At 50.5% G+C, this 26,559-nt stretch overlaps 6 protein-coding genes across 6 annotated transcripts; 4 read left to right on the forward strand and 2 right to left on the reverse strand.

Annotated features, from left to right (window-relative positions):
• Nucleotides 1-121: 121 nt before the first annotated feature.
• ASPBRDRAFT_60492 (uncharacterized protein) lies at nucleotides 122-1,706 on the forward strand (the record flags this gene model as incomplete). The annotated part of the gene is made up of 1 exon (XM_067628246.1): nucleotides 122-1,706. One exon carries the CDS (start codon nucleotides 122-124, stop codon nucleotides 1,553-1,555), a length of 1,434 nt encoding a protein of 477 aa, XP_067484042.1. The 3' UTR covers nucleotides 1,556-1,706.
• A 2,715-nt stretch (nucleotides 1,707-4,421) lies between these two features.
• On the reverse strand, nucleotides 4,422-5,992 carry ASPBRDRAFT_49830 (TFIIH/NER complex subunit TFB2; the record flags this gene model as incomplete). The annotated part of the gene is made up of 3 exons (XM_067626430.1): nucleotides 4,422-5,643; nucleotides 5,710-5,797; nucleotides 5,866-5,992. 3 exons carry the CDS (start codon nucleotides 5,990-5,992, stop codon nucleotides 4,422-4,424), a joined length of 1,437 nt encoding a protein of 478 aa, XP_067484043.1.
• Nucleotides 5,993-6,256: 264 nt separating this feature from the next.
• ASPBRDRAFT_190145 (PaaI family thioesterase) lies at nucleotides 6,257-7,403 on the forward strand (the record flags this gene model as incomplete). The annotated part of the gene is made up of 10 exons (XM_067620189.1): nucleotides 6,257-6,283; nucleotides 6,334-6,374; nucleotides 6,457-6,469; nucleotides 6,633-6,698; nucleotides 6,748-6,790; nucleotides 6,852-6,923; nucleotides 6,977-7,023; nucleotides 7,109-7,127; nucleotides 7,181-7,259; nucleotides 7,328-7,403. 10 exons carry the CDS (start codon nucleotides 6,257-6,259, stop codon nucleotides 7,401-7,403), a joined length of 483 nt encoding a protein of 160 aa, XP_067484044.1.
• A 462-nt stretch (nucleotides 7,404-7,865) lies between these two features.
• Nucleotides 7,866-12,312, reverse strand: ASPBRDRAFT_49832 (RNA helicase aquarius; the record flags this gene model as incomplete). The annotated part of the gene is made up of 4 exons (XM_067626432.1): nucleotides 7,866-8,320; nucleotides 8,387-11,857; nucleotides 11,912-12,012; nucleotides 12,077-12,312. The coding sequence occupies 4 exons, from the start codon at nucleotides 12,310-12,312 to the stop codon at nucleotides 7,866-7,868; spliced, it is 4,263 nt and encodes a 1,420-aa protein (XP_067484045.1).
• A 279-nt stretch (nucleotides 12,313-12,591) lies between these two features.
• On the forward strand, nucleotides 12,592-14,972 carry ASPBRDRAFT_190147 (THO complex subunit THO1/HPR1; the record flags this gene model as incomplete). Its single annotated transcript, XM_067620190.1, has 7 exons — nucleotides 12,592-12,831; nucleotides 12,921-12,999; nucleotides 13,053-13,171; nucleotides 13,230-13,916; nucleotides 13,970-14,119; nucleotides 14,176-14,489; nucleotides 14,546-14,972. 7 exons carry the CDS (start codon nucleotides 12,592-12,594, stop codon nucleotides 14,970-14,972), a joined length of 2,016 nt encoding a protein of 671 aa, XP_067484046.1.
• Nucleotides 14,973-24,073: 9,101 nt separating this feature from the next.
• Nucleotides 24,074-25,988, forward strand: ASPBRDRAFT_112584 (homeobox domain-containing protein; the record flags this gene model as incomplete). Its single annotated transcript, XM_067616668.1, has 4 exons — nucleotides 24,074-24,669; nucleotides 24,727-24,864; nucleotides 24,929-25,563; nucleotides 25,618-25,988. 4 exons carry the CDS (start codon nucleotides 24,074-24,076, stop codon nucleotides 25,986-25,988), a joined length of 1,740 nt encoding a protein of 579 aa, XP_067484047.1.
• Between the last annotated feature and the right edge of the window lie 571 nt (nucleotides 25,989-26,559).

Consider the following 26,559-nt stretch of genomic DNA (forward strand, 5'->3'; position numbering starts at 1 on the left):
CAAGGGCATCAGTTCTCTCACTCTTCCGTTTCTCTACTCAACCTCTACTTTCTCCTAGGACAACAGTCGCCAATTCTTCTTTCCTATCGAATCAGACGAAAGAGTCGTGGAACTTGCCCCAATGCTGTCCGAGCATCAAGCGGCATCAGGGATTCTGAGCTGCCCGGTTGAAGTATTAGACTTGGTCTTCGAGCCACTTACGTTTAGTGAACTACGTGAACTTAGCCTTGTCAATAAAGGGCTGCGCGCCCAAGTCGAGCCAATTCTCTACGCAAACATCCAGTGGCTCTGGCGGGAAGCTACTTCATCTCCCCCGATCACTCAACTCTTACGCACGATCTCATGCAGGCCACATTTAGCTACCTACATCACAAATGTTCAGTTGGATGGCATGCGCATCAGAGCTCGAAAAACAGCAGGTCCTCTTCCTAAGATACCCGTTCCCAGCTCCGAATTGACCGAACACATTGAATTCGTCCAGGGGACTGGGGTGCCCTACAGCGATCTCTGGATACGGGAATTACACCAGGGTACGATTGATGCTCTTCTTGCCCTTCTGATAGCACAACTCTCGAATCTCAGGTGCTTGTTTCTAGGCCCGATCTTCACTGAAGAAAGTCAAGTTGTCGGAAAGGTTCTCAACTCAGCCCTATGCAGACCTCTGGATTACAGGCTACCCACCTTTCAGAATCTCCGAGATGTCTCTTTCCACCGCGTCGTGGGTGACGACGGCCCGCAGCCAAAGCCAACTCCTCGGGATAGAGCCAAGAACAACACCAATGTCCTGCCATTGTTCTATCTCCCGAATGTTCAACGCATGTCCATCGCTGTTGGAAACCCGGATGCATTCACGTGGCCTGCAGCGCACCTACCTGACCCTTCCAAACTTACCTCGCTTGACTTGACCGCGGTACGGGAACCATATCTCGGTGACTTGCTGTCAGTCACGCCGAATCTCAAAACCCTTCGGTGGGCCTGGTATTACGACAATGGCGTGGAAGATGACTTTGTTTTGCCTATCGTCGATCTTGATCGGATCGCGGCCGCATTATGTCAGGTTCGAGGTACTTTAACGGACTTAACAATCTTAGCTGAAGCCCCAATTGGAGGCAATGAGCAGTGCTATCCCGCCGTCAAGATTGAGGGCTCGCTGTGTGCGATGGTAGGTTTCGACGGGCTCAAGAGACTTCAAGTTCCCCTGGCATTCCTCGTCGGGTTTGCCAAGGACACAACGAAGAGATTGCAGGATGTGGTCCCAAGAAATATCGAATATTTGACCATTACGGACGAATTGGGACTACAGAATGACGATGGAGATTATAATAGCAATTGGCCAATCTATGAATGGACGGATTCTGCAGTCTTGATCCTGCTTCAGACATGGCTGGGGGAGTGGAGATCTTGCACGCCTCATCTTCGTGGGATTTCCGTGCTGTTCGACCATATAGACACTAATATTGGGGAATGGCCTCCAGAATTGAGGTACTCGTTCATGGAGCTAGGTGCTCAAGCTGCAGTGCACCTTGAGTCGGTTGAATGGAAGCGTGACTGGTGACACATATTCTAATACTCACTCATTTGGAGTCACTAACCAAGCCATGTGGCTCAATCTCCACTCAAACTTGTGACCTTCAATTCCTACTTGTTGCTGTTGCTGTTGAATCTCGGTTTGACCAGGTACTTAAGAAGTTCAGATCAAGTTTGATGCCCAATGAAAGCGAAGCGGATGAGGAGGAAGAGGTGGTAGTAGAGGCCGGGGATTGATACCTCTCCTCTGGTACCCTGCTGGGGGTATTTCAATCAATGAAGGAGCCTTCTAGTGAGAGGAATGTTCCTACATGAAGATTCATGATATTATGGGTCGAGGATAGAGTATTTGATAGTCGAATGCATTCTATCACTCTGGAATTCAAGCATTCCATGTCAACTTCAAAACACCCCAGTCACAGTACTTTCACCACCCTTGCCTGTCTCGTTCCTATGCTACAATACGCTAAACCCTACTGCAGTCGTAGTGTATACCCCATAGGAGACAAAACCAACAGAGGAATCTTCACACTAGAAATATACATTAGCTTTCTTGCTGCGGCTAAACCGGGAAGGTACTCGGAGGCGTCATACTTTGGCCCATATAGTAGTAATTGATCAATCTTAGTTAGCAGAGTCAACCCAGGCCATGACATACTCAATAAAGAAGCCTCAGAGGAGAGACTCTGGCTCTACTAGATATCCATATAATGATATTAGGCAGAGTAGAAGGGCTCTGGGGCATAAGGTAGTGGCTCTTGTGATAGTATGGATTTTGGAGTGAACGCGATTGACATTTGGAAAAGACGGGAAGGCAGGGGTGCTATAAACGATAGCCTTTTCTTGAAAGATAAAATAGGCTTCTAACTTGTTACCTCGCACTGTGAAGTATTGTGAGCTGGATTTTCTGCAGTAGTGCTAGGCTGGGCAGGCACGAATAGACTGTATTGTGCTCTAGTATTCAGAATCTGCTGCTCTATCGAAAGAGAAGATATTAGTTAACTTCGGTGAATACTATCTGCTGATCACTCACAGAGAAATGCCAAATTTGTGACCGTATTTCAGCCATAATCCTGTATTGCCTGAGGTCTTGCTACAGTTATTCACCCTCTATTCGGTTTTCTATTGTTGATTGTTCCTGAATATATTGACAAGTCAATCGAGACATGCGCAATAGAAGAACAATTTGCTCCATTTGCAGCCATCACAACCCACATCTATGGGTGATCCCCTACTAGTTTCTGTTCTACTAGGATCCCATACTATTCTTTGATGTCCAGTACATCCGACAAACCTCCAAACTATTACTCTCATCCATAGACAGCAAAGCTACCTACAAGGTGGTAAGGAGACAAACAAGCGCGCAAAACAGGCTCTCTGTGCTCATACTACAAAGGGCAGGTGAGAGTGACTCTGGTTCCTCCTCAAGTTGAGTGATGATATTGACTGATCCATCTGTGGTTTGTTCACAAGGAAGATAGCCCAGACACAACACGTTCATTGACCAGGAGTACGGTATCAAATATTATTTCATCAACCAGAACATGGATTGCCCTCTCTCAACAGTATCAATATGACCCAGATAATCGCCCAGAGCCATCAAAAAGCAGATACAATCTCAACTATTCCTATTTCCATACCTCCAAAAGCTACACCACCACCAACCAGACATACACAACTATAAGAGCTATACTACCTGCAATGCAAACCCAAGCCGAAGACGAAGATCAACACGAAAGAGAATCCCCAAGCACAAGCACTACCCCCCGACCTCAAGTCCATCCCAACCAAGAGACCACTCCTACTCCTTTTTCCTCCTCCTCCTCCTCCCCCTCCTCCTCCTCCAGGCGCCGTCCGACCCCGTTCCCTTCGCACCTCCCAAGACCCATCGTCCCTCACCCAGCATCCAGTAGAGGAAGCAGAAGGAGAACCCTACCACCACTACAGCCTCAGCAACTAGCACGACCACTTCAACGTCACCGTCTCTCCTCCCCCTTCCCATCACGACTCCCCCAAAGAACACAACCGTCACTATCCTCAACATCCACCACCACAGCAGAAAGCACACCCCCATGTACGCGTCTCGAACCCATTTACACAACTCAATCAAACGCATACTGGCTCGGACGACTCATGACCGTCCTCAATGCCATATTGTACTCAGACTTGTTTCATGCACCAGATCCCGTGACGGGCTTTAGTCCACCGAGCATATTCCAGCTGTGCGTGTCGAGGCATGGGTATTCTCGGCGGGTAGCGGCTCTTGCTGGGTTAGATACAGGGATTACGGGGAGGTTTAGGAGGGCATTCATGATCATAGAGGATGCGTGTATGTCGGAGGACGCGAAACGGAGTTTTAGGTCGTTTGGGTTGGCGTTTGAGGCGGCTCATGGGCCTTGTGGGGTGCGTTTTAGGGAGTAGTAGAGATGGTTGGGGTGTTTTGATTTGTTGTTGGTGGAGGCATCCGATATTCAGAGGTGCTGCCTCAGTTGTAGTAGTACTAGTACTATATAACTACTACTATGATGTGTGGGTGGCTTTGCCGTGCTTGCGCTGGAAGGGACAGACAGTTTCTACTGAGTTATATCACTATAAATGATCCTTGTCTATTTTATTTTTGATCACAACCTTCCCTAGTATCTTCTATTTTGAATTTTCCCAGCTATTATACAGTTTGCAAGCCCTCACCCCACAATCGAATTCTCCAATATTGGGTGGGTTATATATCATTAATTTCATAAAATGTTCCCGAGAAGCCAGAACGCCAAGCTGCCCCCCCTCTATGCAACGCAATAAGCCAAAAGTTGCCATAATAATATATATTCCTCTTTTCAGCCCAAGAAATCTCAGCCAACACCTTCTGCTGGGGTTGAGGAACCCCACCCCCCCGAATTTTATTTTCGGCTCCTCAAGAACGCAGCCACTTGCTCATGCCTCGTCACAAAGAACATGCGTTTGCGATCCGACTTCCATGCCAGAACACCAATTTCCTCTGCATAGCGGCATGGGGCCTCGTATTCTGCCAGACTGACAAAGTCTTTGAATAGGAAGCCGGACGTAGCTTTGACACGGTCCCGCTCCAGCTGCCAGAGACGAATTTGGTCCACCACGGTGGGAGGGAGGACTGACGGGGGTATCCCGGCCTGATTTGATGTCGACCGGGAGACATTGTGCTTGCGCATCTGCGGGTGGGCGTGAGTAGAGAGATAGGAGATGATTTGGTCGGCGGTGATGCCCATCTCGACGGCCCGGCGGACGGACTGGCGGGTAATTTTGCCGGTGATGAGGTTGGGGAAGCGGTATTTCAGTGTGGTGAAAAGCGCAATAAGAGAGATCTGTAGGGGAGACGAAGTGTATGCATATACACGGTAGTTGGTTTCGATAATAATGAAGCCGGTACCCGCTTTGCTGGAGGCTTCGCCGGCGGGTCCCGAGAGGGAGCCCAAGAGTGGATTGCTCAAAGCGCTGGAGTCGGACGTGAGCGTGGTTGCAAGACGGGTAGGGTAGAACCGCGGTGCGTCGGGCGATTCTTGATAGACGATACCAAAGTCGGCAAGGTCGGTGAGCATACGCAGTTGTTTGGAGGAGAGGTGGTTCTTTTCGTATGATTTTCCAAGTTCGAGACTGCTGAGAAGAAACACGAACGAGAGGACCTCCACACTGTCCATCTTGATGGCGCTGGCGCTCTCGACGTAGAGAATCAAGATATGCCACACCTGCGTGCTGACGTCTTGCAGGACGAAGGCGAACCCATCCTGGGTGATTTCAACACGACGATCTCGAATCTCCACCAGATGACCCGCCTGCAGGAGCTCCTTCACGCCTTTGCTGAGGGTCACTTGGGGAGCTCCCATGCCTCCAGTACCGACCATGTATCCCAGTACACCTTCCCACTGTCGTCGCGCATATTCATCTAAATCAGATATCGACACTTCCGAGCCGGCAGGCACGTGTGAAAGGACGCCAAAGGATTGTGTCTGGTCGGCGCCAGTGAGAGCGTGTCGCAACGAGGTGGCGAAGGGATCGGTGACTTTGTAGGCGCGGACATTATCCGCTGTGACAGTGTTGGATAAAATGTGGAGTCTCCCTAGGATGGAGAGCGCATTGTCGCGTTCTCTGTGCGAAGCTCGTGTTAATCACAACCACTGCGGAAATCTTCCAGGGTACTTGACCCGCACGTACTTCAAGCTTTCCGATTTAACCCAAGCCTCTAGATCCGCCGCGGGGAGCGGATCTTTTAGGTAGAGAAGTGCCATGACGAAGCATTTTGCTGGCCAACCAGTCAGTTGATGATGAAGCACCGGGGGGGTGGGTGGTGAAGGCACATGCGACACCTACCCAGATCAGGCAGCATGCGCCTGAAAATAGCGAGAGCCGTTGATGGCTGCTGGTAAAGTTTGTAGAAAACGGTGCCAGCAAGGCTTTCGAGGTATTCAAAAGGACGGGAAGATGGTGCGGCAGCCATCTTGTCTGCAGGAGTCACCGCTGCAGCATGATGCGGTGGGAAAGAAATGGGGGCGTTGGAGCTGAAGCCAAAGAGAAACCAACCAACGCCTGGCAATTGAAAGTTGGAGACGATCGGCCCCAAAGCGGAGCATCTCCGGCGCGCCAAACATGCCCGATGCGCAATCAATTGGCCGGCGATGATCTCACTTGGAACAACCACTTGCCTACTTGAACTCTATAAAGCTTTAATCTCACTTCTAACTCTGATTCATCTCCGTGAAAGATGACTGCCTTGCGATTCGTTCGCTCTGTAAGTTGGATACTCTGTGTCATGCCTGTACGTACTAACAATATCGGCAGGTTTGGGAGTCCTTTCGGGCTACTTCGGGGCTAGAGCCTCGGTAAGTGATAGAGCAAGAGTGCTCATTATATGCCTGTTCTAGATGTCGGTTACTGATGGGAATGCATGGGATGGTGATTTAGTCTGCTAGACAATGTAAGCTTCCCTATTAGGAGGACACAATCACCATATTCTAGGAAAAATCCCCAATGGATTCACGCCGCAGCTGAAGCTTCACTCTATCGGTCCCGGGGACACCCGTCGATGCCGGCTAAATGCTTCGGAACACCATACTAACAAATGGTTCCTATCGCGCCAGCTTCGTGTGACTGCTGCCAAACCGGGTCTGGTCAACTTTGAGCTCGATATCAAGAAGGAGCACACAGTAAGCCAGAATTCCGAGCTTGGATACTCGGTAAACTGACTATAGCCAGAACCGCCTGAACATCCTCCATGGCGGCACCATTGCGAGCATGGGTAGGCCAGATGCCAACACCGACGAACATTGGCGCCTTTGCTAACACTTAATGACCCAAAGTGGACCTTGGTGGCTCCCTAGCCGTCGCTTCTCGTGGTCTGTTCGCGACGGGCGTCTCGACTGATCTGAATGGTAAGCAGATAGCAACTTCGAAATTTACCGAAACCCCCTAACAAATCATATAGTGACGTATCTCAGCTCGGGTGGTAAAGTAGGAGACAAGATCCTAGCGGTATGTTTCCCACGCTCTCTCCGTCTGCGTAGTCTGAAGAGAGGCAAAAAAGGATGTCCAGGCTAACTCGCTGTATGTGTAACAGGAAGTCAGCTGTGACAAATGTAGGTTTCAGGAACACACTTGATAGGCTGCATATACTTACAGCCGTCTGCAGTTGGCAAGACCCTTGCATACACGTCGATTAAGTTCGCCAACACTAAGGGTGAGGTCTTTGCCAGGGGAAGCCATACCAAGTAAGTATACGCATACAAATATATATGTCTTCACTCTCGGAAGGGTACACATACTAATGTCTCACTAGATTTGTCGCTCTCGCATGGAAAGACCCCCAAAACATCGTTGAGGAGATCAACAAGATCGAATCCTCATCATCCTAAATTACCACATCATCTAATGTGTCTGCTCGAGCGAGTTTATTGTTAGCTATTACAGGACTATTAGCTTCTTCTCCGGTATGGACACGATAGAGTACAGGCATTGATGAATTAGAGTGGGTGGGGTATAGAGATTTGTATATATATATATGAAGCGGAACTACATGGCCAATTCTACGGGCTCTTCTTTTATGAGTGACCCAGCTACCAGCCAAATTTATCGACACACACACACACACACACGCAGTAGCGTAAATTAGTGGAAAGAGAGAAGCAGCCTCATCACAACCATTCAGTCATTCAAATAGCCCAATCATCCAGAGCCAAATCATATATGATTTTTTTCGCAGAAATCAATGAAAACAGGGGTTCTCAATAGTGAATAAAAGAAGAGAAGAGCATGTGGCATGCATACACAAAGGACCGGGCCAGGAGAGAAAACAACGAGAACAACAGGAAACAAGATCACGCTTCAGTGAAAGTATGTTCGTGCAAAGGATCATCATCGCCTTCCTCCCCAGCCCCTAGCATGACTTCATCCTCATCCATCACGACCTCCTCATCGCCTCCCACATCCATCTCATTGTTGACAGCATTTTCTCCACCCATGGCCTTGAGCTTCGCCTGGGTCATCTCGAAAACGTACTGGCCGAGATGCTCAACGCTCTCCATCGGAGTGCCTTGGACTTCATCGTCCAGGGAGCGCGCAGACGGGAACATCTCACCCGGGGCAAGCATGAGTTTGTCGGGGCGCTGGAAGAGTAGGTCGAACGCAGGCTTGAGCTCGTAGCATGACTCGAAGACCTCGCGACGGCCGAGGATGTACAGACCAAGACGCGCACGGGAGAGTGCAACCGTCAAGCGACGAACGTCACGGAGGTAGCCGACGGTGCGAGTTCGGGTGAGCGAAAGAATGACGTCTGGGTTGAGGGTAAATTAGTGGGGTCTTCTTTTACGGAGCTGGTCCTTTCTTTGGGAAGACTTACAGTCGTTTTGTTCACCTTGATACTTGTCCACCGTTGTGACGATCTTGGGCATGCCAAATAGTCCGTTCTTGGCACAACGGTGATTCAAGACATCCTTGATCAATGCCGTTTGACCTGCATACGTGGCAAGGATGGATATCTTGGAGGCTGGGTATCCCAGGAGGCGCATGTACTGGTAAATCGCAACGGCATATTCAGCCTCTCCCAGATTTTGGATGAAATGGGGGGTGGGTTCACGTTCTCCGGTGCCCTGGTAGTCAGGCACATTGATAAACTGGTAATCGTACTGAAAACCGGAGTTGGCTTGCTTGAACTCTGGCGCCGTCGCAACGACAGGCAGGTTTCCAAGTTGCTGATAACGCCACCGGAAGAGTTCAGCGATGCTGGGTCTTGAGCGGCCCTGCTGGTCCAGTGTGATTACAGGGACGCCCAGCCTCACCAGCCGGAGGAACAGACTTTGCTCGAAATGGGCGTACTGCCGGAAAGCCATGTTCTGGATAATGGGAGAATTCTGGAGGTGGTCACCGCAAAGAACAACTCGCTTCAGTGGGAGCTCGCCATTCTTCATGTTCTGCAGGGCCGCCGGGATGAAGCTCTCAATCTCCGTGATCTGAGCCGCCTCTTCCATGATCACGTTGTCATAGTGGAAACCAAGATCGGCGATTTCCTGGCGACGCATGGCAGCATGCGTCGATGTCATTGCGATGATCCTTGCTTCCTTTACAAGTAGATAATTGGCCTTATCCTTGGGCTGACGCAGGATTTCGAATGGACGGATGTCTTCTAGCTCGGAGAAGATCTTGTCAATGTGCCGCTGGCATCCCTCAGCCACGTCAAGGAGGGCCTCCTTTGTCGCCGTCGCATCGAAGACAGGCTGAGGCGCATTTGCAAAGTACGTATGGAATGGGAAAGCTGCGACGATCTCTTCGGTCGAAGCGCTTTCACTGCGAGCCTGATCCCAGAACTTGGCCCACGCAGGTTGGATGTAGACGGTGTTGAAATAACCGGCAGTTTCGCACGTATTGCCATGGGCACCTTGTGCGTTAATCGATGCTGCTAGCCGAGTGACCTCGCCGAGGAAGTGATTGCGATTCTCAAGAAAGGATTCTACGCGTCCGTACTTGCTGTAGCTGGTTTCAGTCTCCAGCTCCTCTTCACCATGACCGAGACGGAGAAGATGACGTTCGTCGATGTCCAATGCGACAATCTTCTGGAAAAGCTGGTTCAGTGCTTGATTGCTGTGTGCAATAAGTAGCGTGCGCTCACTGGGGAAATCATGATAGATGTTATTGATGATTTGTGTCGCAACATCCGTTTTCCCTGTTCCAGGAGGCCCGACAATAATGGTCAGTCCTGGTTGAGTGCCTGAAGCAATGGCCTCCACCTGCGCTGGGGTGAATCGGACGGTATTAAGTTTGGGCGCGTCAATTGGATACGGGCCTGGGTTGGGTGGCTTGTATGTCGAGACGCGGAGAGATTTGGGTCCTGCCTCTCTCTCGGCCTGTTCTCTCCGTCGCTTCTTCGAGGTGTCCGCCGAAGGTGTCTTAGAAGGCTCTTCAACGTATTCAAGTACATACGGGGGACCAAAGCTTGATGCTTCCTCCTTGGACGGCTCTATGGTTGAACCGGGCAAGCTCTCAATGAGATGCTGCCAATCCAAGAATGTGTCCCGGAAATCAACTGACCTCAAACGGTTAGGCAGCTGGGTGTATTGAGCACCAGCTGGATCTCCGTAACCTAGGAAGATATCCTGGATCCAGGAGGGGAGAGTGATATCCGAGACGATGAGTCTCTGCATCGTCTCAAGAATGGCCTTGAAATTATTCTCCCGTCCCTTCCGTCTCGCTATCACATTGATCAACGGGTAAACATCCGGTTTTCCTCGCGCAAGCCCATCTTTGTCTGCTTTATAGGCAGCAGAGTCCAGGTTGACCAACAACTTCCGCACACGCGGCCTATATCTGTGCCCGTTCGCTTGGCCGGACACCGGCTCGCGCAATGGACGGCCGTTCTCATCAAGCACTTGCACAACCTCGGCTGTTCTAAGATACTTGAGGCCGGGAGTCTCAGGCTCTCGTAAACCGGGTTTCCCTGCATCATCTGACTGTACAGCCAACAAGAAGACCACGTCATCTGGACGAAGTGATTCCCACTCCATCCGGATGTGGTCGGCCAGCCTACCCACCTCGATAGCTATTTCAGCCCTAACGAACGCAGGCTTTGCCGAGCCAACCTTGGGAGTTGCAACTTCGATGATGGCAGGCTTTGTAATGGGGATGGCCATCCTCGAGAAACCGTCAAAATTCAGGGTCTTGCCATCCCGGCTTGCACGAGGTTGCATGCGTTTGACGATCGACTCCATATCCTTGCGGATCTGGAAGAACGCCTCCGACCGGTAGAGCAGAAACGAGCGCCACAAGAAGTCACCAGTGCTAAGATACTGAAGGTTTAGCTTGGGGATCGCAAGCGGTCTGGATCCATCGTATGTCTCATTGCGGAGCAAAGTAGGATCGTAGAGATTTTCTTCGGTGGGGACAATGCTGAGCTGGGAGGCAGCTTCTTGGAATGTCGTCTTCTTTTCATAGAAAGACAAGAGGACCTCCATGTACAGATGGCGATCCGGCGTTATCTGAGACTGTTTCGGATAGTCCGTACGGAATCCAAGATGCGAGCACAGTTCTCGGAGCTCGGATTCCTCCAAAGTAGCTAATTGGCCTTCGAGTTCAGAACGCTGCTCAATCGAACCATAATTGGAAAGAGCCAGTATCATCAGCTTATCCTTGAAATATTTCATAGAGGTCCTTTGCAGACGTGCCAACTCCTGGCAGTGGGCATCGTAGATAACCTGGGGCGACAGGGCTTCTCCGGTGAAATCGTCGATTGCAAACGAGCTGAAATGCTCCAGAAGACCACAGAGATCACGGAAGAGCGCGCTGTCTGCAGAGCGATATAATTGCGACAGGCGGATGACGGACAGGAAGTTGAGGTCTTTCAGGAGCGTGTTCACATAGCGTCTGGTAGGAGGCTGGCTTTCTAGATCCACGAGGAATTCAAGGAGTCGTTCACAGTATCGCATATTATCCGCCTGCTCTCTTTCAGGTCCATTTAACCTCCGAAAGAAATCCAAAAGCATGGTGTATAGCCACGATCGTTCGAAGCGCATCTTGGCCTTGTTTGTTTCATCTCCTGCATCGTACCGTTTCCCTGCGGCCCTCCATGCCTTCTTCAATCCCGAACTTCTCGCCAATAAGCGATCTCTTGCCTCTTCGCTCGACAGGTTGTGCCAGATGGAGATCGAAACCAGTGGTGCACATTCTTTGCGTATCAACGGATTCTCAACCGACTGAAAGGCGCTAATGATGAAAGAAACTATCGACAATCGCGAAGACGTTCCGAGGGATGGATCGACGCTCATTGAAAGGATGCGGTGGAAAAGATTGGAGAAATCGGCTGGTCGATCGGAGAAGATATCTGATCCTTCATTAGCAATTCAAAGTGTCCCAGCAGTGCAGCCCATTCACATACCCCATATCGGTAGATGTTCCCGCTGCTTGACGCTCACGATCAAGGCAAGCAGGAGCACATGATAATTCGAGGCATCTTCCGTGTAGGTCGGCCAAAGAAACCTATTCGCGAGTTAGGCATCGTCGAAGAGGGGAAGACCGAAGAAGCATTGTGGGAGATGCGCACTTTTCCAGAATATTGAGATTCTCTAGCGTCAGAAGCGACCGGAAACTGAAATTCTCAGCCTCGAGGGGATCCCAGAGGTCCTTTTTAAGGACATCCTGCTTCACTTTGCGGGCCTTGGAACCCTCCAACCAGTGGGATTTGGCTAGCCGCACCCATGCGCTGTCTTCGCGGAAGTCCTCCACAGTCGGTCTGGAGTCAAGGCCCTGCGCCATTGCCTGACGAGTTTGTAGGCCCATTCCGAGACGTTGGGGAGGGTTGCTTGAAGGAACTCCGGGGGCGCGGATCCGATTTATCTGCGCAAGTGGTCCGTGGCGGGCGGCGGGATTGGGAAAGCTTCTGGCGCGCGCGTGTGTCGGTCGATGCTGTTAGTTAGTTTCCTTAGTTAAACCTCCGGCGGCTAGAACCCGCAGAGCCGCAGCTGCTTGCTTTCTTCCCTTTCAGTGCAACACCCAACCCTCCTTTTCTTCCTTCTTTACGCTCGCAACGACTGATCATCTAGTCCTCTGGCTCTAAGCATGGCGGACCTTGATGTCGGCGCGATCCACGCCTACAGGAGGTTGATCGACGATCTCCTGAACCGAGCAGAACGTGCCAAACCGGACAATCACATCGAACCCCCTCTGACGGAATCGCAGCTAGGCGATTCCATTTGGCTCATCCAGGGCAACGACGAACCGTTGGCAAAGGGTCTCAGCCAGCAGACTCAGTTCGCTGCTGTAGAAATTGCATTCCGGGAGAAATTCTACAGTCTTCTTGTATGATATTCCCTCTCAACAGCCAAATCCTGGTTCCTACAACAACGTCGCAGGAGCAAGAGCAGGGCTAATCAGGAATTGACGCGCAGGCTTCTACTTCGATCGACGACCCTTCGTTCATCCGGATATGGAACCTCCTCGATGTAATCTCAATATTCTCGGATAATGGTCAGTTTTTGGTGGGGTCGTTGGTTCTGAATGGCGCCCTGACATCTTCGCAGAGCAGTGTGAGCCCGGCCTAATCTTCTGGCTGATCGAGGAGTTACTCGACAGCCAGACCATTGACGGCTGTCGGAAGGTCTTCGATTATCTAGAATCACGAAGGGAGCGGAATACTAAGGTAGGTTCGCTGGTTGAACCATCATCTCCAACGTCGCATCCGTTGACACCCGCCGCAGAAACATTTCAAGCAAAAGAGCTTGATCATCCTACGCTCCTGCAATGAGCTACTACGCCGGCTTTCGCGGGCCGAAGATACGGTCTTCTGTGGGCGCGTTTTCATATTCCTCTTCCAAAGCTTCCCCCTTGGTGATAAGAGTGCTGTCAATCTACGGGGTGAATACCATACAGATAATGTCACTACATTTGATGAACTCACCAAGGCGGCCGCAAAAGATGTCGCCGATGCGGATGTGGAGATGTCAGATGAACAAGAGGCGCCAACGACGACCGAAGGCCTGAAGGAGGAAACTGAAGCTCAAACAGCATCTGCGAGCGAATCCCATACCCCCGCGCAAGAACCTCCGAAGACCCCACGGGTGGTCGTCTCGAGCAGCAAAGATGAATCTCAGGACAAGGGTGTTGATCTTGATGATCTCTACCCCATCTTCTGGGGGCTGCAGGCTTACTTCTCCGCTCCGACAAAGACGTTCGATCCTCAACATTTCGCCAAGTTTAAGACCGGACTGGAAGCGACAATTTCTGCCTTTAAGAATGTAGACACAGACCTCGAGAACTCGAGCAACAGCAAAATGTCGGAGGAGATTCGAAAATCCAACAAGCGGAAGCGGACTACCGATGGACAGGAGATCGCGAGCAGCTTCAATCCCAAGTACCTGACAAGCAGGGACTTGTTCGACCTCGAGGTATGCGATTCTTGCCCAAGTCTTCCAAAGCGTCCACTAATATATCCTTGCAGGTCAATGACACAGCATTCAGGAGACATGTTCTTGTCCAAGCTCTCATACTGCTTGATTTCATGCTTTCTCTTACACCGAAGGCCAAAGCTAAGTTGGCTGATTTGACCAACAAGTCTGTTCTTTACGGATTTGTGTTGAGTGACGATGATGTAAGGCTCTGTTGTGTGATGTCCAGTTGATCCAAGACGGTTGCTAACGATAGCAGGCCAAATGGGCTGTCAAAATGAGGAAGGCGATCGAGGAATATCTTCAGGAAGGTATTGGCGGTAAATTCTACTATCGTATGGTAGATACTGTTCTCTCGAGGGACAAGAACTGGGTACGATGGAAAGCAGAAGGTTGTCCGTTGATCGAGAGGCCGCCCGTTTCTGTATCGGAATACCTAGGCGCTCGTGAGCATGCCACCAAGGTCTATGCAAACAAGCGCCTTCGTACCTCTCCTATGGGGTCGCTTGATCTGAAGTTTCTCTCCGAGGGTGCCTCGCTGGCAGGGCTGGAGAGACTGAAGGAGCCGGAAAGGTAGGTGTCCCAGAACCATAGAATTATCTGCTAGCGGTGGGCTGACGCGGCGTAAGATTCTCCGTCCCTGCTGCGGATTCCCTGATGATGGGGATCATGGACGACGAGTTAGATATCGACACCGCACAGACGAAGGAGGATAAAGAGTATGCCATGCGGTCAAAATCGAGCAAAACCTGGCGCATACTACGGCTGTCTGCGAAAAGCAAACTTGCTGAGTTTGAGAAGATTGACGATGGCAAAAACCTGAAGATCCTGTTCGAGACCCCCCAACAGTCAGACGGTACACCGCAGGCTCTAGAAGGTACCCCTCAAGCCTCCGAGAAGCCACCAGCGGGAAGCGAGTCCACTGGGCATGGGCAAGAGCCTGGAGCTGCCAGCACCGAGAACGAAAACTCCGCTATTGCCACCGAACAGACTTCAGCCAATTCGGTGGAAGCAGCTGCCCCGGAACCTCAGAATGATGTGAAGAACGCCACTTAGCGCTCTGAGAAGCAGTGACCGGGGCAATGAACATGATTATGATTGGCTTGCTTTTTTCTAGCTCAGGCTTTCTGACAATCGGTCACACACAGTCCTGCATTGGATCTAATGCAGTTAGTGATCCATGGTAGTCCTGGGTATATGCAACCGAATCACGACACTAAGGGAGATGCCTTGCTAGCACATTGGCTGCCTGAACCACTGCAGCCAGTGCGTTGCATTGCTCTGGCCTAGTGCCAGTCAGAAAGAAGTATGAGACCGTGAACGGCGCGATCAGGTGGCTGGAAGGAAGGCGCTGGTAGTCACGAGGGGGTAATTGGGAGATTACGGCGGGGATGATGGTCGAACTGATTGGCCTCCTGCGGCGCCTTGTCCTGAAGCTGGCATGCAACCGTCCTGACTTCGTCATTTTACTAGGGGACACCAAGGGCCTACTTGGTCGGAACCATCGGCAGCCACTCATAGGCGGCGGTACCAACTCTCACCCTATCCTATTTCGAGATATTCCTCCTAGTCTGTGGCGACATCGAGGAGAGAATCCGTCTATGGTTTTGGTCTTCGCGCCTACTTTTCCTTTCGTGTCCCTGCTGTCTTTTCCTGCCCCTCCTTTCGGTGTCTGCATGCGGAGGCGCAGCATAGCCCCCTTTCCACCCCCCTCTTAGCTGTTTGCACTCTTCAGAGTTCAGTTCAGGGGTGTTCTGGATCCGTTGATGGGTGCAAGCACTGTGCAGAACCGGCCAGGATATTAAGGGGAGGGGGTAAGTAGAGGTGGGAAGCTGGAGACTGAATGATAGCGTCGTCCACCGGAAATTGAAGGTCACCAGGCATCCACCGCAGCCGCGACTGGGGATGCCTCTGACACGCTTTCGAGTAAGAGTGCGTGCAAAATTGTGTGCACGACTGCAAGTGGCCGCATCGGGCGCTCTTCGGGTGCTCAGGGTAGTCAGCGTACTGAATAATAAAAGAATCCCTTTTAGTCGTTTGTGACCCAGAGGTTTAAACTATGAGGGGACAAAACCCTCCTTGATCAGCAACTTTAATTGCACTGGGGAGTTCCTGCATAATCTCATCAAGCTCGGTCCTGTTGTTCGAGACAGGAGTGCACTCGCACGACGGCTTGACAGCACTGTGGGTTCGCGGATGGAGTTGGGATTTTCCCCGAAAGAAAAAACCTGTCATGCGAGATTGCAGTGCCATGGCTGGGGCCAGTGCGCATAGAGAATACTGCCATAAGTTTCAAAGAGCAATAATGCCATCAAGTGTGAAGACGACCTATCCATTTGGCTCCAATCAGTAAAATTAGAGGAGGCCCAGTTGGGGAAGGACCAGGTGTATGACTTGTCGTCAGGGTCCTTCTGGACGGATCTTTGAGGCCGATCATTCCTTACAGTCAGACCCCGGGGACATCCACAGACCAGGCGATGTATGCCTGTTACCTAGTGTAGTATAGACTAGAGAAGTAGTCGTGATCGATGTGCAAATACTAGGTAAGTACTCCGTAGTGTACTGGTGGTCGGTACGATACCACAGTAACCAGCAGCCACGGCACAGTAGATACTAACTAGATAGTGGTTACCGAGTAGTGACTAGTAGCTGACTCCGACTGATGATGATCGGATAAAGCAAAATAACCGCTGCTTGGCTTGCCGGGATCAAGGATCTGGTTCTACCGAGTGAGAGCTGCCAGATCGGTGATGACTGGAGCATAGACATCAAGATACTGACGGAATCCCGGCCCTGAGAGTCATGATTTCATGTCCATGACATCGTTACCGATCGTATGTTGTTGTTCAGTGCCTTTTCGGTTACATTCGTCACTCCCCAATGCTTCCTTCCCCTTTTCCACCCCCTTTTTCTGTATTGTGTGGATAAAGTCCTCATTAACATGAGTATCGTCTATCCCCGTACTAGATTGCAAGTTTGAATCCGGGTGTGGCCCCGGGGGGGTTAAGGGAGGTGGGAGGAATTAGACACACGGAGTCATTGAAGACCGAAGATAGTGAGATGACCAAGGAAGCCCCGTGAACGGTCCCATGGAATCCCGTTGTAAACGATGTTTCATGTTAAAGCCGATGATGACCCGCACGGACCAGATGCGCTGGAGCCATGGAAAAAGTATGGATGGCTTCCGGAACCTGGCTCGATTAGACTAGGATATGGATCCCGGTAGCGACCCGAGTCATGCGATTGATTGTTTTACTTGAGAGATGTTCCTTATTGTGGATGTTGTTGTGTCTCCTGCTCGCTGGTGAACGAACTGCCATCATCATTGTGAACAATGAATGCCATTGTTGCTCTTTCAGGACCTCAATAAGACGGCAAAGTAGATAACTACCATGAGATGATTGAGTATGGCCATGATGAGCCGATCGAGGCCATCCCAGCCGTTCCTATCCCCACCAGCCGATACAATGTCTTAAGTTAATTTTAATTTGTGCGTGCTATTCGAAACTTGTTGACGGCGGCCCCCGCGGAGCTTGCGTAATGGAAGGCATTGGCGCTTATCCAGCTTATCCACCGTCGTTCCTAGATGGTCACTAGGCCCCAGTAGGAGAGGAGACTTTCTGCTCAACCTCCCTTCGTTCCATCTGGCGCCCATCCTGCACGATCGATGACAATAATATGATCGTTAGTTATTACCTCCCCGTGATTCGGGTGCCTTGTCGGTGCTCCAGGTAAAATTGAAGGGGCCCGCGATGGCGTTTTTCAGGACTTGAAAGCCTTGGGAAAGAAATTAAAGTTGGTCCTCCCCAATCTCCTCGCATCCACTCGGTTCGCTCGATCGGCCGCGATTTGCTTGGGGATCTTCTTTCCCCGCACCGTTGCCAACTTGCTACACGTCGAAGAAAGCAAAAAGGCTCATGGATGATGGCTGAGAGACGGGCTCAGCTGGATCCTCTTCTGGAGCTTCGATCCACTGCCCACAATGGCTCTCCGTCCCTCCAGTCTCAACCTTTCGCTACCGCGGTGGGTGGCGGCTCCCGTGCTGAGCTGAAGGATCATGCCATGGATTATCCACACCAGGTCTTTCCCGAGATGCTAACTCAAAAGCCTACTGTGAATAATAGGACCTAAAGATCGAAGACTCGCGAGGGATCCACTACCCAGCCAGCAGGAAGCTGAGGGTCCAGCAGATCGGTCATTTGCAGTTGAGCCAGTAGGAAAACGGGCCAGGGTTGACTTGGGAAAACTAAAGAGGGAAACCAAAATTTCGGAGAGGGCAATGCATGATGCAGAGCCGGGGCCGAATAATCTTCATGAACAAGCCAGATTTGATGATGCTCAAGGATGCGGCCGAACTCTCAAGCGAGCTCCGAGATAGAGAGAGAGAGAAAGAGAAATTACATCTGGATCCCTTAGCCTCGGTCTTTCCCATCTAAGGTTGGGGTTGAAACACGACGACGCACTCTTTCCACACAGCCTGCTTTTTAGTCCATGCCTACGAAAGCAGGAGGAAACCCTGGCTTCCAGGCGTAATGATTTTTCCATCGGGAAACCGTCGCGCGGGATCTTATTCACATCTTCTGGGTCTTTCTGTTTCGCTTGCGTCAGTTCACAGTTCAGCGTTCAGTATTCCAGAGTCAGGAGTCAGGGGAGACATCGCATCAAGCCGTGTCTCGTTTGAGGCCAAGCAGGACTTATACAAACTTGCTGCCAGGTGCCTACGTAGTGCTATCTATTGACTCATGACGAACGCACCAATCTTTTCAATACAGCCCTATTATTTTTCCCTAAATTTGCTTCTGCTCATTTCCCTTTCGCCCCCGCTTCTTTGGGTCCCAAAAGATTGGAATTCTTAGAGACTGATTAATGTTGAGACGTGAGAGGGATACTAGCAGTATTTCTTTTTCCTTCTTTTGCTTTTTTGCAACATTCCAAGCATCTAATTGGCTACCATGGCAAATGTTGTCCTCTCAGCTTTGACCTATCGTGGCGACCTGGTCGGTATCAATTGTGATTCATGAATGCATCATGCACGCCTTGCAGATGTCGATGTATCAAATACTCCGGCGTACTCCGTACTTCCCAGATAGTAGAAATCTGTCTGCTACCGTCGATATTCCCTCCACCTAGCCGATACATATACTCCGTACATGTGCGTCATTGATCGGCGTGAATCAGGCCAGCCTAACAATCATTTTGAATTGAAATCTTCCGAGAACATACTCCGTACTGTTCGGTAGAACGGAGTAAATTCTCGATCATTAGAAACTTTTGACTCTTGAAAAGCAGCCAGCTAGTATTGCATGTCCCAGTAAACCACCAGCCCAGTGAAGTATGGAGTACAGGGACTCCGAAATTTTCGCCAGGCCGTGTATTTCATGCTAGTACGACTGCGTATTTTGTAACTACTCATCTACCGAGGCAGGTGGCACTGCAGGGCCCAGATAGTAGAGCTCTGGCAGAGGGAAATGAAATGATCCCAAGTCAGCACGACTCCAGTTGGAATTCCACCAGTCACCCTTCATCTGGATGATAATGATTTATTGTTGATTGTCTGATTATCGCCGAAGTGTCCTTGGGCCAATCAATGCGGCGGACGCACCGCTGGATGTATCCATCCTTAGCCTGTTCTTTACTAGTGACTACTTACTTACTGACGGAGTGGTGGTTTAAGACTACTAGTAAGACGGACCTGGTCGCGCACCCCGTCGACCCACTTAGTTAGTGGGGATTTCTACCTGTCGGAATCGTTCAATGGCCGTCTTGTCCCTGTCGTCCCTGCGGTGGTGCCTTTTGTCTTTCTTTCTTTTCTTTTCTTTTCTATTTTTTTTTTTGGCCCTTTGATTTTCTAATCGCTCTCTTTTGGTTCCCTTCCGATCGAGCGGCCTATTGGTGGGATCGGTTTTACTTGTTCTGGTAACTTCATGTAGTTGATCGGAACAGAATATCCTCCGTACCTGCGGCAGACATCATGATGATAAGCTGGAAGACCACACTGAATTCACCGGGATCGATCAAAGTAATACTCCGTAGTGAGTTACCTTGACTACTCCGTACTCCAGTTCAATATGCTCCCGTCTTCCTGTTGTCCATTGATTAATTAATTTTTAGTCTTTTGCAAGTCTTCAAATTTCTTGTTTCCCCACAGAATCTAACAGAAACATAGTCTCAGGTGTTTAATTCCTTTTAGGCAAGAAATACGAATTAGTACTCAGATCCCCTTTTCATACTTCCATTATTTGAGGTTCCCAGGTCAATAGTATCTAGGTGAATCCTTGGGTATGATGCAGTACTGAACACCTATTAGTAACTCTAGCGCCTCCAGTAGTAATAGTAAAAACTGGGAGGTACCTCCAGTACGGAGTACACATACGCAGTGAGTAGTGACACACAGTACTCCGTACCTTTAGTTAGGTACCTAGTATCTATACCAATCTACGTTTAGTTAGACCAAGGTACCCAGGTCACTTTGTTCTGCCGTCTCATTCGCTTGTGACCCCACACCCCATCGCTCCTTCTCCTTCCAACTTCCCTGCAGCTCACCACTTGCTTTTTTCCACCCGAAAAAACTGAACTGACTTGCTCCTCTTCCCATCGTCCTTCGCTCCTCTTCTCATCATCACCCACTCCCCGCCCGGATCATCCGTATAGATGCTATACTATGTCCCCCCTTCACTGCCTTTTGTGTCTAAAAGTAAGTTATTGCTGGATAGGTACTTTCCATATGCCTTCCTTTCTCAATTTCCTTTGATTCTTTCCCCGTTCTTTCCCCTGCCGAATATCACCCGGATTGTTTCATACAAGCGTCTGGAGTGGAGCAGGAGGGCTTCCCACTTCCAATCCGTCTGTTTCTTTCCCATAATTTCCACCCCTCTTTTCTTCTGCCCCCGGTGGAGAGGGCACATGAAATCCGCCACGCTCGACAACCGTTGACTGCAAGGCTTTTAGCGTCACGCTCGGTTCAAAGTCCGTTCAGCTCGCCTGGTGCAAGGTCCGCCTGGTGGCCCTGACTGGCGTTCCGGTGCATTCCAGCCTCGTTCCTCAGAATCCTAACAGCCACGCTAGCCTCTAGCCAGTCCACTGGCGCTAACCACCACGGCGCGACTGCTGCAATTCGCCGTACCGCTTCTGCTTCGGCCGCGAGAGGTTTGAATTCTCGGTCACAAACAATATTCCTCAGTTTCTCCGCAAACCCTGCCTATCCATAATCCATCCCATCCATCCACCCACCCAACACCTCCTCCCCCTCCCCCCTCCCCCCTCTCTTTCTGCCCTGCCTAAGCTTCCTTGGGTTAAAGAGGTGGTCGAACCAGCTCAGCCCCGTTTGCCAGTCCTTGGGCTTCCAACACAAGATAGTCATCCCTTCGACAACTCTACGTACCATTCTTACGAGTTACGTTGTGTGTACTTCGTCGGTACTCCGTCCTGCCCGTCCGTTTGGCGCAGTGGGACCGACGGAAATGCACTTCCTGACCTGTGTAGCAACTAGCAAGTTCTCCGTACAGACATGCCACTATCTATTACTACTACCACTATCCATCATCTGTCCGATCCATGTCGGGATCTAGGATGGGTGTCAGCTACCCTATCCAGGATCACTCAAACGGTCTCAAGGTGAGATGAGCTGCTATCAATCCATGGCTGCCGACCTCCACCCATAGCCACTTCGCGCCAGTCCGACGTCTTCTGCCCCTGTTGAAGGGGGGTCGTTCCTGCACTTTATTACCTTTAATTGTGATCTTTAAAGCCAACTCCCCTTTCAATTTTAATCCCTGACCCCTGTTTATCTTTCTTGGCTCCTCAAAGGCTCATCCGTCAGCTCGGACTCCCATGCATCTCCAACAAATCACCTGAACGTCTTCCCTGGCTGGTGGCGGATAGTTCGCTAAGTGGCTCCGAACCTAATCCGTCTGCCTCGATCCATGACCGGTGTCCGGCGGATTATGGAGCCAACGCCCGACTAGTGCTGTCGGTAGGCTAAGTCTCCCACATGGTGTGCCTACTGCCGCCGCTTCTGTAGCAGGGACGGTTGTCTCGGATGACTCAGGACAGGCTCCAGCCCGGCGACCAGGGTCTAGTATTCAGTAATATGCAGTATTGCCCCTTGAGATGACCCGGTTGGCTGACAAGCACACGCTGGTTTGCGGGTTTCGAGCTAGGGAAATCTCAGCGTCCCAGACTTCCACTGACCCGCACGGTGGGATGCAATGGACCGCGGACGGGGTTGCCGGTTCCACGTCGGAAAATTTACGAGCAATAGAGTGTGCCGGATGGATATTACTGGAAACGGTCGATGGTTGTTTCGTCCACTCCATGCATGAGAGATTTACCCCGTTACCTGGACTGAAGAAGCACCTCGCTCATGAACGATCACGAACTGGCCCTCTTGTCTAGCCTCTGAATTACCGTGTACAGGGCTGTTATTCACGTTTGAACCGAGTCAGTTTGGCCTCTTGTGGATTATCAGTTCGCCACTTTTACGTTGATGATGTACCGTGATATTGCTGTCCTTTTCATACCCACTGCACATGCCATTCCATCCTCGATCTCTTCCCGTCTTCTACCTTAATTTTATTTATTTTGTTTTGTTTTAAATTCTGAAATTTATTTTATTTTATTTTATTTTTTTTATTATTTATTTTGATTTTTTTTTATTCCTTTCTTCTCCTCCCGTCTGTCCTCCATATCAGATCGAAAGCGGCTGCGCACCCGTGATTCGGACTCGAATTGTAAGGCACAGCTCATAGTCTTGTCACCCCCCTCCCCGACGTTCAAGCTGCGGACTACCTACTGGTCTTAGAAAAGCGTGGTGATCATAAGCACCTTCGTTGGCCAGTCCGTCCGATGACAACTTCCCGGCCTACTACTGCTGCTGGTTCTGCTGTCTAGCCTAGAGGGGTACCCTACTAGCCATCCTGCGATCTACTAGGGCACTGGGCTGGGAGCTGATCCAACCTGGAAACATCTCCGATCCCCGTTTCCTCTTTCTATTATTTTCATTGCTCTCTCTTTCTCTCTTTCTCTCACTCTCTCTTTTGGCTCTGAGCCTGATGTACACCTACCTACCACTGGAGAATTAAGTTGGGTTGACACTTGTAGTATGGTGTCAGATCTTCGTGTACCAAACATCTAAGCTGTGGCCCGTTCAAGCCAATTTCCTGTTTTCTGACGCTCGTTCCTTTATCTTATTTTCCTTCATTCGTTTTATTTATTTTATTTTTCATTTTCATTTCCCCCCATTTCCCACACACTCTTTTTTTTTGAGTTTGTTCCTCCGCGTTAGCATCAAGCATCTGCCTATCGTTGGCCCATACTCCCTGTATCCAGGACTGAAGGCCATTCGTTCCTTCAGAGGTCCGACACTCATCCACCGACGAACCCTTCCGTCGTGTGCCCTTCTGGTGCATCTTTAGCCCGACGACGACGACGACGGTGGTTGTGGTGTTGTTTTCTTTTGGTGGCCAACTTGAAAGTGGATCTCTGGTTGGCCGTGACCAAGGCCTTTCGTTTGTCTAACGCCCTGCGTTATTTCCACTACCGTGATCGTGCTTTTGTTTCCGGCTTGGGCTAAGCACGGGTTAATCTGCTCTATAACCTTCTACCCACCGTCCGGTAGTGTTCCCTCCCCCCCCCGCCCCGGCCGTATCCTAGGACCCAGCAAAGGGATCGACCTTCATTTCTTGCCGTTCGTCGTTGGTCCCAGCGGTGGCCGAGATTCTCCTTTATCGTTTCGGGGGGCAAGTCAAGGGGAACAGTCTAAAGTAGGAGAGCTGCGTGGTTCATCTGTGGCGGCTTGCCCACAACCATCGTTACTATCAGCACGGCCAACTCTGCCTTGTGTCCATCTGTTCTCTGTCTCCTTACCCCGTTACTCCCCTACGTTTTCGCAGAGGACCGACCAACAGGTTCTTATTCTCTGCTTCCCTCCGTCTTTCATCTCGTGGTCTACGGCTCGGAGATCCTGCGCTTCTTCAGCAAGCGCTCCGACTGCTCGTGCAGACCCACCCTACTCTCCCTTGGCTGCGATCCTGGTCGCAGCTTCTATCCATAGTCAGATTCATCCAGCAGTGCACCGGATCGTTCTGTTCTTCAGGTCCTATCTGCACTAATATTTGCCCGTTGTGATACTTTCGAGGAAAGCAGACTCTACTTCTATCATGTCAATCAGCGGACCGTGTGTCTGGTTGTCCTCGTTGTCACCACCTTCCACTTCACATTTACCCGCTATAACAAATCATTGGTCGGCAGCTTCCTGGAATAGCGAGCAAGCGTCGTCAAGGCCGAGGGCCCTGCCATCCAGGCTGCCTGGGTCGTGGGAAAAGGAAGCCGAGCCAAACAAGCCGTCTACTACCGGTATGCAACCACTTGTGCTCAAGGCTGAGAATGCCTTCACAGCTGTGGCTCCGTCAGATACGTCGAGCCCCGTGCAGAACTCTACAGGGCCCACGTCCGTCGACAATCGTGAGAATCGGCACACAGAGACAAAAGCGGACACTTCACGTGTGAAATTGGAGAAGCACGGTCATGATGAACTTCAGCTCCCAAGGCCCCAAGAGACAGCCAGTCCTCGGGTTACAACCCAGATGACACCCGAGCAGAAGGAACGGGAAGCTGCGGTGCAGCATGAAAAAGAGAAAGACAATGGTGATGCAGACATGTGCTCCTCCGATGATGGGGCAGGGTCATCAGTAGGTGGTGACAAGAAACAGTCATCAGATCCTAAAAGTGAAAAGAAGAAGATGAAGCGTTTTCGGTAAGCATATTATGGATCTCATCAGAGGCTGTGAGCTAAGCTAATGTTTCCCTGTAGACTTACTCACAACCAAACTCGATTCTTGATGAGTGAATTCACACGTCAGGCTCATCCCGATGCCGCCCATCGAGAACGACTATCGAAAGAGATCCCCGGTCTGACGCCTCGGCAAGTCCAGGTTTGGTTCCAGAATAGGTATTAACGGCGGTTCATTTTCTGGAAGTCCACTTGTACATGATCACTAACACATATGTGGCAGACGAGCAAAACTTAAGCGGCTTACCAGCAACGACCGGGAGCGTATCCTTAAATCTCGAGCGTTACCGGACGACTTCGATACCACTCAAGTGCTACGCACTCCTTTCGACCATAAAACGCCAGCAGAGGCACCAGTTGCGTCTCCCCGAACCCTTTTGGCACGTAATCCTGCTTCTAACTCCTCCAAGATGTTACTCACGGATGGCCTACCGCGACTGAATGATGACGACTATGTTATATCCCCCCTGAGCTCAGCCTCGACAACAAACGGTTTCTCAGCGGCTGCAGACAGGCACTTCGAAAGCTATGCTCAACCCGGAGTCATGCCCAGTAGAGGAGGGCCTGCGCTGTCAGACCTACACAGACATAACCGTACTTTCCCATTTCCCAGGTCGAGCAGCTTTTCTGAGTCCTCCTTCAACAGCGGGCTCAATTACCCTGGGCGCTTTTCGAGACCTGGAGTGGAGCCACTGAGCCATCCCGGCATGGCGTATGGTCGCCGGCCGGTAGACTACGCATTGGGTCGGCCAGCTAACGGTATGGTTGTGGGATACGATCATCAGCGGGCATTAGAGGGCTCCGTATCACCCACGGGTCCACCCGATCAGTCAATCCACTATAATGTGGACAGTCACAGTATGTTCTTGCTCTTGAGCCATGATGAGTAGTGAACTGACTTCTCGACATCAGACCAGCAAATCCCTAACTATCATTCTTCACTGGCAATGCCAGCCCCTAAGGGATATGGTGCCCTGGAAATAAACTCTCATTTACAGCAACATGGACGGCAGATGCCTGCTCTACAATCCGTGCCAGTTTCAGATGCGCCAGACTACCGTTCCTACTCATACGATCACCATCCATATGGCATCAGCCACGCGATGCCATACTCGCAGGCTAATGCTTCCAGCATGAGTCTTCCCGCCTCGTTTCCTTCCGATACCTCCCAGGGAGCCGTTACGACCTCCGCCGAAGACCGAATGAACCATCCTCCACAGCTTATAGACCCAGCCAGGGCCAAGTTTGGCGGCCAAACTTTTGAATACGCGAATTACCTATAATGCAGAAGGTTTCCGTGGAAATGGAAGCCCCATACCCTTCTTCGACCGCATCGCACATCCCATAATTCTTACAGAACTCCATCCTCATTTAATCGGCTGCGGACACTTACATTCCTTTTGGCTCCTGGCTTACTTTGAGCCAATGACAGGAGTCAACTATCATCTCCTAATCTCCCTCTTCTCCTTCCTATCCTTGTGGATTTTCTTTCTCGGCGGCTTCCTCTTCTCTTGCATTCCTTATAATTTTGAAGGCGGAAAATTGCATGTATTTTTCAAAATCAGCTTTTCTAGGGTGGGTCATTAGTGGCGTCTGATTTCAGCCTGTTTTCTCTCCATCTTTCCTTATCTTGAATTCTTCTAGGCGGGCTGCTTGCATTCCTTTGCTATTTCTATTTTTCTGGTCTTGCTTCCCACCTAGCTTGTGTTTATTGTTTATTTTGGGGGGGCGGGCCAAGGAGGCTGCCGTTGGTTTACACCTGTACATGGACATTAAATTCTAGTTGATAATTTCTAAAGGTCACACAAGCTATTGGCAACAGCCGGTGAACAGGTTGGTGCATTCTCAGAGGCC

The sequence above is a fragment of the Aspergillus brasiliensis genome (assembly GCF_001889945.1).
Source record: "Aspergillus brasiliensis CBS 101740 unplaced genomic scaffold ASPBRscaffold_1, whole genome shotgun sequence".
Taxonomy (NCBI): domain Eukaryota; kingdom Fungi; phylum Ascomycota; class Eurotiomycetes; order Eurotiales; family Aspergillaceae; genus Aspergillus; species Aspergillus brasiliensis.